The sequence below is a fragment of the Zootoca vivipara genome, chromosome 2 (genome assembly GCF_965207765.1).
Source record: "Zootoca vivipara chromosome 2, rZooViv2.hap1.1, whole genome shotgun sequence".
Taxonomy (NCBI): domain Eukaryota; kingdom Metazoa; phylum Chordata; class Lepidosauria; order Squamata; family Lacertidae; genus Zootoca; species Zootoca vivipara.
The window spans coordinates 48,515,363-48,529,911 of NC_142584.1; the positions used below are offsets into that span (position 1 = coordinate 48,515,363).

General features: G+C 41.1%; 1 protein-coding gene across 2 annotated transcripts in view; it reads right to left on the reverse strand.

Annotated features, from left to right (window-relative positions):
• The window catches only part of NEURL1B (neuralized E3 ubiquitin protein ligase 1B), a 197,852-nt gene that overhangs the window by 9,925 nt on the left and 173,378 nt on the right, over positions 1-14,549 (reverse strand). For both annotated transcript variants that reach the window (XM_035105296.3, XM_035105297.3), the window contains exon 2: positions 2,649-3,209. In XM_035105296.3, coding sequence (XP_034961187.1) covers positions 2,649-3,209 — 561 coding nt within the window. The remainder of the gene's footprint in view (positions 1-2,648; positions 3,210-14,549) is intronic.

Here is a 14,549-nt window from a genome sequence, read left to right on the forward strand (position 1 = left end):
TAAGGCTGCAGTACTGTGCGTGCTTACTTAGGAATAAGCCACACTGAATTAAGTGGTATTTACTTCTGGGAAAACATACACAGGTTTACACTGTTAAACTTGATTTTAAGTTACACATAACTCTTTGCTGCATTTGCATGCTTTCTGGCCTCCTTAAAAGTGGAAATGTATTGAAAATTTATCTGAAGTGCTTAAAGTTGACTATCAATGCAATATATGGAAGAAATCAAACATATAACCAGCTTTCAATTTTGATTAGCCACATCTCTTTTCTTGACAGAAGGAATCGGGGAGGGGGCATTAAAGTAAAGCCTGTCTTCCTCCTCAGGATCCCAAGTAGCCAGTTCAATATTTCAAAGAAGGAGTGGCTTTCTCTAATTGCTTAAGTCATAAAAGCTTCACATCTACAATGTTAAGAGTTGATATAAGGAATTTGTACATAGTGCATCCTTCTCCTTTGTGAAGTATCTACAGTTCTATATTTGGGACACTCTCTGTCCCCGTCTTCCAGCCACTCCCCAATTACTGACACTACAAAAGTGATCCAACTTGGCCCTCACTTATTCTTAATTTCTACCTGTAAAATGGTAATAGTGACCTGTAAAATGGTAATACAGTAATAGTGATCTATTTCATATGGATGCTCTGAAGGGAAAGAGGCGGCCAAGCACTTTTGAAGGCTCTGACCAAAATTCAGCAAGAGTTAAGTGCTGTTGTGTTCATTAATAGGCTTTTGGCACACAGTCCAAATTAACTGACTGTGGCCAGCAAGTGCTATAGCACATTGTAAACTATAGTTCTACAGACTACAGGGGGAGAGAGAAATGGCCTGGTTTCTACCTGCTGCCTCCACTGACAAGCTAGCCATTGTATAATTCACTTCATAGGAGCTGTGCCCCCTTCAACTCTACCCAGGGTCATAATGCAAGATCCATGGTAGCACACCACAGACCATAGCTTTCTGACAAGGCTTAGTAGGGCACAGGCAAACTCAAGTGAAAATGTAAAGACAATTTTGAGAATCATGCTAGTTCTTGGTACGGCATAAATAGCCACTTATGCAAAGAACGGAATAAATTTTAATAGCCTTTTGGCAAGGCACTTAAAACTAGGTACAAGGGCAATGGCTAATAACATAGTGTTCCTAGGTGTTTGTTTAATTTTAAGCCGAAAAAGTGTCCCTTTTTTGGGGTGCGGAAGGACATGGAAAGGGGGCTCAAGAATTTGGGGAGGTGGGGAGAAGTTGTGGTGGTGGTTTTCAAAATTTTAAGCGCCCCAATTTAAACCGTGCCTACTTAAGAATGATTTGAACTATTTTCAATTAATGTATTCATTATGTCATTATTGCTGAAGCTACATTATCTTTAACAATCATGTCCACAATTAAGATGACAGGAATGCCAAATCTGTCCTTTGAAGTCAACTGCAGAGCTGCAGATATGTGCAGTAAACCAATACCAGAAAGGGGGGAGGGGGTTGCGACAGCTTTATTCAGATAACTAATACCAGAAGCATGTATTAGTGCTCATGTTCTGAGAACACTGGAGGCAGTTTTCACATCACAGGCAGCACCCAAGATCCCTAGTGCTTTGTAAACACATACTATCAGGCTTGTCTATAAGGACAAAAATAAGTCCACAATCATAGCTCATTGAGCTGTACTTCTAGGTACGCTGACTGAAGCCAAGCTATCACCTGAACTCTACAGGACAAGGTGATAAATCAAGAGCGAGGAATCTCTTGCCTGGACAGAATGGATTCAAGAAGAAGAAAAACCCAATGCTTTGGAAAAGTTTCCAAACTCTTGGAAAGAGAATTACGACATTGCTGCCCTCACTGGAGTCCTCTGATAAGCAGAGAAGCTGGCGTTTCTCTTGTGTCAAGGTGCTGTGCTTTCTAAAAAACCCTGATAGGGCAGGAATGCCGCATGAGAGGCTCTAAGTGGCTGACACAGGAGATAATGGGTATAAAGCCTGAGCTGGAGAGTGAGGATGAGTCATGGCACTGCATGGTACACACAGCTGGCAATCTGTGGAGCCAATGAGTGGAAGAGGCCTCATGTCATTGGCTTGGTCCAAAAGTTAAAAGCTATCTCACACCAAGGGCACCAGTGCAACAAACACACCTGCAGTTTTATCAAGTGAGCTTATGTAATAGGAACAGGCTACCAATATATATACTATGAGCAGTTTCTGGCATTGGTTTTAAATTTCTGAAGTGTGAGCATATAAATTTAGGCAACTGTAATTGGGGGAAAAAAATCTGTTGTCAGCTTATGGTGCAATCCAGTTTAACCACGAGGGAGCAGAATGTCTGCCTGAAGATTTCACATTTGCAAGCAGGGGCTTGCTTATTTCATTTATTTATTTCATTTACATTCCACCTTTCCTCCAAGAGCTCATGGTGGCACACCTGGTTCTTTCCTTCTCCATTATTATCCTCACAGCAAGCCTGTGAGGTAGGCTTGGCAGAGAGACTGTGAGCTTCATACCTAAGTAGAGATTTGACAGTGACTGGATGAAAATGAAAATGCAAGTTTAGTACCTGGGCTTTACACTTTACAACATAAGCACTACCTCACACAGCTTGTTCTGAGAGAAGGGAGATATGACAAAAGGGTCTATACAGAAGGAGATATATACACCTACCTAGTATTTGCACTTCATGAGTGATTCCATAGACATCTATCAATGCCCAGAGAGGCCCAGAGACTTTGACGCCACAGTGAAACAGAATTGGCTCTTCGTCATTAATGCTATAGAAAACTCTCCCATGGCGGTCGACCCAGAACGCCAAGATGTTGTCTCTTAGTGCAAACCTCTCTGGCAGAGCTTTGGCCCAGAAGCCTGGCCGTGTCACCAGGTCTGGGCAGGCGTATTTTGGTATGTCATCTGCGCTCATCTGCGATGGATCGTGAGTGGTGAAGCCAAAGCGTAGGGCCCCGCTCCACCCGTGGTGCACAGATACCAGCTTGAGACGCACTTTCTCGTAGAGGTGGATGGGCCGGTTGGTGAAAGTGACGCCATTGCAGAAACTATTCCTCCGAGTGGCTTTGCGGGAATGGGCATCCAGGCGTATGTTTTTTCCTTTGGCCTGGAAATGGAATCGCGGAGGTTCAGTAATGGTGAGGACAGACCGCCTCTCATGGCTACTGTTAGGCAGTGTGTAATAAGGCCTGTGGGATACAGAGCGAGCCTGTTGACTGGTGTCTGCAAATAATAATAAAAACAGGAAGAAGAGGCATTGTTAGGAATTTGCTAATTTAGGTTGCAATGCTAAGAAAACTGCTCCGCCCGACCCCCAGCTACTGAGATGTGCAGATTCTAGGCTAGATTTTAACAGACTAATCAGATACAAACACACTCCTTATTTGGACAAAGTTCCTCTGCTCCTTGTTCTTGTAATCCTAATAAGAATGTTGAGAAAAATTCTGTCTCTCAGCCAGTGTTCAGCTGGAATCAGTTTTTAAATGAATACATTGCTAGACACAACTGACACCTTAACAGGAACACACACACACACACACACACACACACACACACACACACACACACAAATATCTTAGTGCACTAGGTTGAGGTGGGGAGACCCAAACTGCAGTAGTCACACTGCTACTGTTTGAGGCCAAAAGAGGAACTGACTAGACAATTTCATTCCTGACATAAACAGATTTGCTCAACAACTGCTTCTATAATCTAAAACTTTGGGCAGTTGTTAAGTAGGCATCCCAGAAGACAGAGAAAGCAGCCAGTCTGGAGCCCTGTACCCCAGGCAGCCTATGTGTGCTATGTGAGAGCAGAGAGGAAGACTGACATAAAGAAAAGCTGCCGATAGGTGGTAATATTACTTGCTGTCACCCTTCAGCCTCTCCTTGGTCCCCAATACAAGTCCTGTTGGAAGTGACTTGAAGCAACAGTGCCCTCCCTCCTCTACCCATGAACTCAGAAGCAGACAGGTAGATTGTATGTTTGGAACTATGACAGCATATCAACAAAAGGAGGTGGCAGATTTATCTTAGTGACACTGAACTCCTCCAAGATGACCTGCCCATCATTGAAAAAGAGAAAGCTAGTCACCAAGTTAGTAACTATTCTGCAATCAGCTGTTGAACCACCCCATGCAACCAAACATTTAACCATCCCTAAAAAGCCCCTGGTTCTGAGCACAACATGCTTTGCAGCTCTAAGAACTGGCTTTCAGATGTTAGCTGCTGATGGCTTAAATTCTGAAAATCCATTTGGGGCATCATGATTTCTAGCCTTGTGTTTTAGCATAAACAGCATGCATTTTCCCTTATCCAATCTTTATATGTACACATTGAACTACAAGATAAAATAGGGCCATCAGAAACCCTCAAAGCTAAATGAAGCAGCCCTAGGTTGGGGGTGGGGGAAATTGGCTCCTATGAAACTGTTTTTGTAAGTCTGTCCTATGACTTCCCCTTATGGCAGGAACAGTGTCATGGCAAATATTCAGTAATCATTTCCCTTATTTTTAATGAACGACACACACACACAAAATAGCTCAGTGAGACAAGATTAAAGCTTCCACCCCAATAAACCCCAAACACAAATGTCAAAACAGTTGTAATTACAAGTGGCCACATGCCGAAATATTAATGTAGCTGGAAAACAAAACTGCACTAAGGTCCTGCTTGGCACTTTATACTTGGGAGGAATAGGGATTTGTTTAAATATATTTTAAAATACCTTCACAGTGGGAGCTTCAATACTTTTGAATTGATATTGTGCAAGTGACAATTGTTTCAAATAATGGCAACACCTCTCCTTAAAAACAAACAACACATTCCTAACATTTGTGACTTACTTCTTTTACTTAACAGTAATTAAAATGCATACCAAAAAGTATTAGCTGACCTCAGCAGCCACACACTAAACAGCCCAGAAGAACACTACAGTGGTACCTCAGTTTACAAACACAATTGGTTCCGGAAGTCTGTACTTAACCCGAAGCGTACTTAACCTGAAGTGAACTTTCCCATTGAAAGTAATGGAAAGTGGATTAATCCGTTCCACACAGGTCCGCAGAGTACTTAAACTGAAAATACTCAAACCGAGGTGTACTTAAACCGAGGTATGACTGTACTTCAAAATTGATTCCTCCCGAATCTCTCCACTTATTTCCCTCCCAACACCCAGACAGGCTCTTTTGATTGTATAAAAGTGCATTCAGAAAAAGCCCAGTCAGGTGTTGCACTCCTAAGCCGCGTTCACACCATACATTTAAAGCACTATGATACCACTTTAAACAGTCATGGCGTCCTCCAAATAATCCTGGGAATTCAGAGCTGCCATTTTCCAGAGTGGTTAAACAATCAATCCTTCTTCACATGGAACTCTAGGAATTGTAGCTCTCTGCGGGTAAGAGGGGTCTCCTAAAAAACCACAGCTCCCAGATTTTATCTGCAGAAATCAGCAGATGGAGGTTTTTATGGTATGGAGCTAAGCATTCTCACCTCCCAATGTCTGCAGTAGAAGCTTGCAAAAGGTTTAGAAAACGTGCCAGTATAATAATAATGATAAAGGAACAAAGCTGGCAACAATACCTATTGAATGATATCTTTAGCAGGCCAAATCCTTAGCAGCAGCAGTGCCTCTCAGGAGGTTATACAAGCCTGTTTGTAATGTAAACATCCTGCCAAAGGATGACAGATATGTTTTAAGAAAAATTTTCCAAAAGGAGAGAACCAAGATGCCTAGCAAATCTAAATAAATAACTGGGAGGGAAGCACTTGCACTTCCCAAGTGAACCGCATGGGCCATGAACCACTCTCTGGTGCAAGAGATTCAGCTGGAAGAACGGAGAGACTAGCAACTTGCTGAAGGTGAAAATATAGTGTTTCTGGCCAGAGCGTCCTGGGAGCATCACTTCTTTTACAGTAACACCTAAGTAAGGTAAAGGTAAAGGGACCCCTGACCATTAGGTCCAGTCGTGACCGACTCTGGGGTTGCGCGCTCATCTCGCATTATTGGCCGAGGGAGCCGGCGTATAGCTTCCAGGTCATGTGGCCAGCATGACAAAGCCGCTTCTGGCAAACCAGAGCAGCACATGGAAACGCCGTTTACCTTCCCGCTGTAGCGGTTCCTATTTATCTACTTGCATTTTGACGTGCTTTCGAACTGCTAGGTTGGCAGGAGCTGGGACCAAGCAACGGGAGCTCACCCCGTCACAGGGATTCGAACCGCCGACCTTCTGATCAGCAAGCCCTAGGCTCTGTGGTTTAACCACAGCGCCACCTGGGTCCCAACACCTAAGTACTTTGAAACAAACAAACAAAATCCTTCCAGTAGCACCTTAGAGACCAACCAAGTTTGTCATTGGTATGAACTTTTTGTATCTGAAGAAGTGTGCATGCACAAGAAAGCTCATACCAATGACAAACTTAGTTGGTCTCTAAGGTGCTACTGGAAGGCATTTTTAAATTTTGTTTCAACTACGGCAGACCAACACGGCTACCTATCTGTAACTAAACCTAAGTACGTGGCAGCCATGAAGAGGTGGGAAACATATGCCATTTCAGGAGTTGCATGGAACTAACACATGCAAACAAGTTTATCTTTATATGAAAACTAGAAACAGAAACTGAACTCTTAAGGCATTTCTTTTCATTACACTTATCTTAAGAATGGAGAGATACGGGAAAGAATGGAGAGGCACATATTAGCGATACACATAATGAATAGCGAGTTATAGATAGGGCCAACGGGGTAAACGTTCTCAGGCATTCAGGGCAGCGTTGTTTACACCATAGCGGAAGCTTTATCACCAATTTCAATAAGAGCGTGATAAGGCCAGAGAACAGAATCAAAGACCGCCAGGCACAAATGCATTAAGGCCTGTGACACATACACTTTTGTGATTAAGCTGCAAACTGCTCCCACTTATCACTATTGGCCTACTATACAATACAGTGTACAACTTGCCTTGTGAACGGGAAAACTCTCCATCTACTTATATTCAATACAATAGTGCAGTTTCTGCACAATCTGATCTAGATATATTGGCACTGACTGCCAAGAAAACCATTCTTAGTATCTGCTTATTGAGTTTTTAATGGGTGTCCCTTCCTCTAAAATAGTCGTTGTTTCATTCTTCTTAGTTGACTAAGTATATAGATGGCAACGGCCACAGTCTGACCATAGCTCAACTGCCTTGTCCAGGAATGGCTGCCATAGGGAACAGTGGAGAGGAATATTTCAATAAATACAGCAAGCCCGCAACGTATGCACAATTAACTTTTGCACATTCAGCTTTATGTGTGGGCAAAATAAATAAAAATTAAAAGGGTGGAGAAAGGGTGTGAGGTTCTTGGGGAAATGACTTTGGCAATCCCACATACCATTGAGCTCAATGGATTTTGACTATGCATAATTTGGCTTTAGGCACAATCCGCCGGAACATAACCCCTGCATAAGCTGCCTGTTTACTGTACATCCTGTTGTACAGCAACAAACTGTTTCACTATTTTCGAACACATTCTTTAGCACACCTTCACATAGTTTATGATCTTAAGGTATAAAAACCGTGTCTGTGTGCGTGTGCGTGCACATCTACATTTTGTATGATCCCTATCCCATTCCTTGAATGTACAAGCAGAGAAGAATTATCAAGCCAAGCAATTAGATAATTAGATAGATAGATAGATAGATAGATAGATAGATAGATAGATAGATAGATGATAGATAGACAGATGATAGGAATTTTTTTATGCATTGGATAAATCCAGAGAATTTTAATAGGTTGATGAGTAATGTCAAAAAAATGGAAAAGCAGTTGTATAGCCAAAATGCTACCATCATTCCAAGCTGATGAACAGGAGTTATTTCAAAAACAAAACAAACAGGAAAGCATGTTGCGATTATACAATAGGGAATTATCCTGAAGGAAATGAATGGGTCATGTTATCCTTTACTAGCACGGACACCTGTCAGTTATCCTTTTAAAACATACAGCACTTTTTCTTTAGCAGGATTGGGAGAATGAAAGAGCACTGTAAATATAGTTGCCCCATAGCAAGCATCATTTTTGACAAGATATTTTGTAAGCGTAAAACCAGCATCTTCCACAAGAGATGCAGAGGAAAGAGTGGCAAAAAGCATTTTCCATGCACCAGACATCAACCTAGTCTGACAATACATTCTCATCCCAGTGGGTGCCTCATAAGTAATCATATCCTATTTCCAGATACTTCTGATCAAGAAAGTGTTTTGGACAGTGTATGGGGAAATATCTATAACATTTCAATAACCAGCCTTGTCAATCTGTGAGTGGTGGACCAATGGTGTACATGTACACCCCACAATGACAGTAGTAAAATATTGTCATAAATTGCCATATAATAAGTGAGCATGTTATTGGCTGTAACTACCTCAACTATTTTACGTTGCTTGGTCAATCTGTGGTGCGGCTGATAGAAATAGAGAATGTGAGATTGAATAAACAGCTTATAGGAAATGAAAGGAGAATATGGACTATTCAAAAAGGAACTGAGAGATGTCTTAGTTCACATAATCTCACCAACCTGAGGTTGGAGAAAGTGGTGGCAGTGGTAGCTGTATTGGTAACCAGCAACACATCTCTTGCAGTGATTATATTTTTAGCTTTTTTCAGAAGACTAGTTTGCAAACCATCCAAATCATTCCCCCCCTCCATACTTTAGCCCCTCACCCAGTTTAAATCACACTTATTTATATATAATTTAATTTAGTGATTTAATCCAGATACGTGACGATTTGGAGAAACCTGACTGTATAGAATTGGGGCCCACAGTGTATCCCACACTGCTGGTTTTAGATAAGCTCTTAGCTGCCAATCTCATGGGGATTTCAGTTGATTTTTTTTAAAAAAAACACAACTATAATACATCCTTAAATTATGAATTTGGTATTCTTTTCAACATGCATTTTAAAAATAATAATTTAAAAAAACCAACAGCAGTTATTTCCGGTATTGTTTGGCTTTGTAAATGGAAGGACACACAAACCCTTTTCTTTAATGTACATTGTACTAACCTCACTGAAGCTTTTAAAATTCCATTTTAGAACAAAACGCTTATTGTGAACAATACTTAAACCAACAAAGATTCCCCAAGACACACACAAACACACTACAATTTGCATCATCTTGTACAAAGCATTATATATTCTGTGTCTTTCTTCTCAGCCACACATATCAGCATTACAATCACACAATGTTCATCTCTTGAACACTCAGGCGGCTTAAATTATTTGCTGTCTCTAGTCTAGAGGGTAATGGCAATGATCCAAACTGGAGGAAATGCTGAAATTAAAAGACATCTTTATACAGGACACACTTCTCCTAAAACGTGCACTGGAAGAACGAAAGACTATTTGACTTCAATGACTCATATGGCCAAAAAGGCCAGAAGATAATCAAGCCCAGTGACCTACATCAAGGCAGTACTGCTACCTAACAACTCATCTTGAATTGACCTACATAATGCAGACTATAACATCTCACAAGTAGAGGGCAGCAGAGGGGAGAACCGCTCAAAATAACCACAGAACAGATAGTACCGGACAATAAAAGAACCACACACACTACAGGAAAATGTGGTGGTGGTGGTTTTTAGTACCACTGCCTAAGACAAGCAGACTTTTAATCTAGGAGAAACATTCCCAAATTCAAATACTGTATGACATTATGTGAGGCCTAAGAAGCAAACCACCCACAGACTCTCCCCAAAAGACATTTTAAACAGGGCCACTACATCCAACCTCTTTCAAGATGTGGGAGGACTTGGTTGTTGTTGTTTAGTCGTGTCCGACTCTTCGTGACCCCATGGACCAGAGCACGCCAGGGACTCCTATCTTGCACTGCCTCCCGCAGTTTGGTCAAACTCATGTTCGTAGCTTCGAGAACACTGTCCAACCATCTCGTCCTCTGTCGTCCCCTTCTCCTTGTGCCCTCCATCTTTCCCAAAGTTAGGAAAGATGGGAGGACTTGGTACCTCCAAAGAAATGGGGGGCGGAAACCTAACTATATTGAATGTAGAAAATATTTTTTTCCCTCACCACAATGAGTCCACAATAATAGAGGCACCAGATTAAACCATCTTAAAACACAATTAAAAAACAAACCGTGGTGTTTTTTAAACTATAGCTTTGTCCAAGGCCACAGTAATACTTTCCCTAAGCCAACAGAGCCATAACCTAAATCCTAATCAGCTAATGGCCACTTAAAGCCCTGAGGCAGGCCACCTGGTTTCATTTGCACAGATGGAAAGCAGGAGCAATTGTACTAAAATCTCTAAAGGACATGAGACAAGTACACCAGAGAGCCATAGCAACAAGTCTCAGAGCTTGCTGTCACAAATCAATTATTGCTTAATGCTTTTTCATCCAACTTTGTCCTCTCCTGGGCATTTAAAAACTGTGTTTCAAGAGGAAACCCATAGTCCCTTTGTGAATATACTGTGAAGGTTTTAATAAAATCAGAATATATGAGACTGAGAAGTTTTAATGAGTAAGGTTATCATTACAGAGCCATTCTGAAAAACAGTGTTTTCAACAGTATCTCCTGCAATGGTCCCCTCTTCCCTGTGACACAAACATCACCACGTTAGTATTTTGTCCCCATGCACGATGCACCTGCATGAACCTTTGAAGTGCAGGTATGAGTTGTTGGCCAATCTAAACAAGAAGAATTGAGAAGTGAAGGCTCCCACTTTGGTAGCAAGCAATTGCTCTAGTTTAAACTCTAGAAATGCAAACCTGTGAATATAAGCCTTTAATGATTTAGTATCAGAAACACAGAAATGTAAAACAAAAGCAAACAAAAACCCTCTTAACATTGGAGACAGTGTTAGGGCAAACAGTCTATGTGTAGATAAGCACTACTTAAGATGTGTTGCAAAGCTGCTCCTAATTGTTCATTCTTGTCCCACAACAAAGATGCAACTGTGGAAAAAGGCAATGTAGCAGAATTCCAGACACAGGAAATGCTATGCTATGATTCAGGGCAAAATAAGTTAGTAGCTCACAGCTTGGAGCAGAACATCCCTTGCCTCTGAAAGCACAGCCCTTTTATAGAATGAAACCCAAGATACCTGACGATGAATCAGAATTTGTCTCAACCTCTAGCTCTGGGTTACTGGAATCTAGCAGACATCAGAACAATGGAGGACTAAAGATAAAGGGGAACGAATTGGATTGTTGAAAAGATGGTGTTCAAGGCATTTAAGATGGGCCTAAAGGGAATGATACATTATTGCAAGGAAAATGTTTATTCCTCCTCCTAATGTGTTCGGGGAGATGTTTTAGATGCTGCACTTCAGCCCTGTCTAGTCACAAGACATCAGTAGGTGCACATGTCCCAGTTGTGAAGACGCAAAGAAAAGGAAGAGATCTTGATATTGGATGCATTACAAAAGCTTCAGCTTTCACACAAGGCCAGTTTTTAGCCCATAGCTATGAAGACAGACTTCCAAGTGCGAAGCTTGTATGCTCTAAATATTTAGAGAGAATGAACACACAAACTTAGCTGAAACTTATTGTTAGGTGGAATAATATTTCCTTAAAAAATCACCCAAATTTAAATATGTCATTAAAAATGCAGAACGTTTTACTTACTTAATTCTTAAACAAGGGATAGAACCTGTCATTATTTTATGTACATTCAACTGTGTGGATATTACCGAAACCGGGGTGGGGTGGGGAGAGACCTTTCAATGAATGCATCCTATAAGTAACATTTTATTTTGAGATCCTATTGTTCAAATGATATGAAACCATTGTGAGAGCTGGGTGGCGGCTGAATTTTTGACCGGCCTCCTCCCTATTCAGAAAGCTCCAAAACATTTCAAAAGGACTTTTGAATGGCAAATAGACTAGGCAGTGTTAGAACAGCCACAGATTCAAATGCAAGCATTTCCTCTGCGTGTGTGCTGCAGCTTGTAAAAGAGAGACTTCAACTGTCCATTATAGCAAACAGGGAGCAGTTTTGTTTTTGCATTTTGAACCCTGATCTATACAGTATTGCAATATGTGAAATGTATGGTTTAGTTGTTTTGAGGGGGCAAGGGATATCCTTAATCAGACAAGCCATTTTTCTCATGGCCAGCTGTCTGGAAGGATCCCTAGAAGAAAAAGTAGTTTCATTACCAAATAAGTATGAACTACATTCCCAGAGAAAGTGAATTCCATCGAATCTAGGCCAAGGAACGAAGTGGGCAATGTGTGGGGGGTAGGAAATGAAACTTTACAAACAGCATAAAGTTCACAGAAACTGCACCAAAATTCCTATTACACACAATCTTTCTTCTATTCCCATCCTACAACTCGTTATTTTCACTTGAAAAACATAATTAGAACTAATATTGTTACTAAATCATTCTCAATCTAGCATGGAAAGACAAAGGAGCCCATTTCCTTCTTGTAGATTCATCTCACAGCTATTTTAGAATAGCTAAAACAGTAAACTGTGTTGTTTCCAGAGCAAATTTCATGACTTTAGCTTGTGACTTGATCCCCACCCCCACCCTGAAAAGCAACTTAATCATCTATCCCATGACATATCCTTAGTGCAATGGACCTTTGAGCAGGACAGTTTCTCTAAAAATAAAATGACTACATTCTCTGAAATGCTAGCGCTTGTACAAAGCCAGAGTTCAGCCACATCATTAAAGGCTGCACACAATAGAACTGTTACCTTGAAAGGGAAAATAACCGCAAGGCCATGTCATCCTGGTTAACTGAGCATCCTTTAGCCACGATAGTGTCACAAGGCAAACCACAAAAAAAGAATGAAAAGCCGATTCATTGAGCTAGTCTCAAAGGCCCTGCATGTTTGCTAACAAAAATTCATAATGAGGCAAGCCTTCTTTCAACAATGAGTGATAAAAATCCTCACTAAATTAGAGGCAATGGTAGAGATAAAATAGTCCATGATAATCATTTCTGCTCCCCACCCACCTCGAGTAATGCAGATTATTTATAATAAAATGAGTATTTTCAGATGTCTAAGATACAGTCTTGGCAGTGTCCATTCTCAAGGGCTTACATAGGGCTGTTTCAGGCATAATGCTATACCATAGTTTACTGCTACATGAAAAAGAAAAAGCAAGACTTAACCTTCCTTCTGCTCCTCTGGTGCAGCTGCAATGAGATTTCATAATTTCTGTTTTAAATTTAAATAGAATAAGTTCTGTTTTTAACCATGAATTGTACAGTGGTGCCTCGCTAGACGAATGCCCTGCACGACGAATTTTTCGCTTAACGAAAAGATTTTTCGAGCGGAGGTTGCCTCGCTAGACAAATTTGTTTTACGAAAAATATGTCTAGCGAATCACGGTTTCCCATAGGAATGCATTGAAATTCAATTAATGCGTTCCTATGGGCCAAAAAAATATTTCCCCCCCCATGCATTCCTATGGGATTCGCTAGACGAATTTTTCGTTATACGAACTGACCCGTGGAACGAATAAATTCATCTAGCGAGGCACCACTGTAATTCATTTAAACCAGCCTCTCCCAACCTGGTGCCCTCGAGATGTTTTAGACTACAAGTTCCATCAGTCCGTGACATAATTCTTGTTAAGTGACGATAACAATTCCTCCCCGCCCATGCCCACATCAGAGACGAAGAATGTGGGGGTGAGATGCAGCTCTAAGACTAGGGTCACCAACACAGCATTCATGAGCACCAGGGGGTTCCTTTCTGCACCAGATTTAGCAAAATAATGAATTCAAGGGCTCAGTTGCCAGCTCTGCCTTGTACTCAGTTTCCTGGGCAAGTTACTTGTCCTTCATTAGCCCTGGTCCCACATCAACCATTTTGTGGTGGTGCCTACAAGAGGTTTTGTGCTGCTTTCCCCCACAAATTATCAGATGTGCACATGAATTCAAAAAAGTTGTCCCCCCTGCTCTACAGAGCTTTTGGAGTCTATCAAACAAAATAGACACTGCAGTAGAGAATAGCTCTAACTTCTGATGAACAGAATATTGGAAGCACAAAGCACGGAAGCTGGTTCATCTGCCACTCAACTTAAGCAAGTAATACTTTTCTATAAATAATTTGAATAAAAAAACTGCTTGTCCTTCAGCATTTGTTGGTTCCTACTGTTTCCTCACTTCTCTTCCCAGCTCTCTCACTTCCACTGCACAAGCTACCCCAAACTAACAGGTACAGTATAGCTAGCAATAGTGATTATGACATTCCACATTTATGCGACTATCGATTGATGTTTGGCTTTAGATTACTTAGACTGGCCGTCAAAGCTAGTCAGTCACAAAATAACATTGTAACAGTACCTTATAACAGGAGTAAGCAACCTAAGGCCCATGGGCCGGATGCGGCCCAATCGCCTTCTAAATCCGGCCCACGGACGGTCTGGGAATCAGTGTGTTTTTATATGAGTAGAATGTGTCCTTTTATTTAAAATGGGTTATTTGTGGGGCCTGCCTGGTGTTTTTACATGAGTAGAATGTGTGCTTTTATTTAAAATGCATCTCTGGGTTATTTGTGGGGCATAGGAATTCATTCATTATTATTATTTTTCAAAATATAGT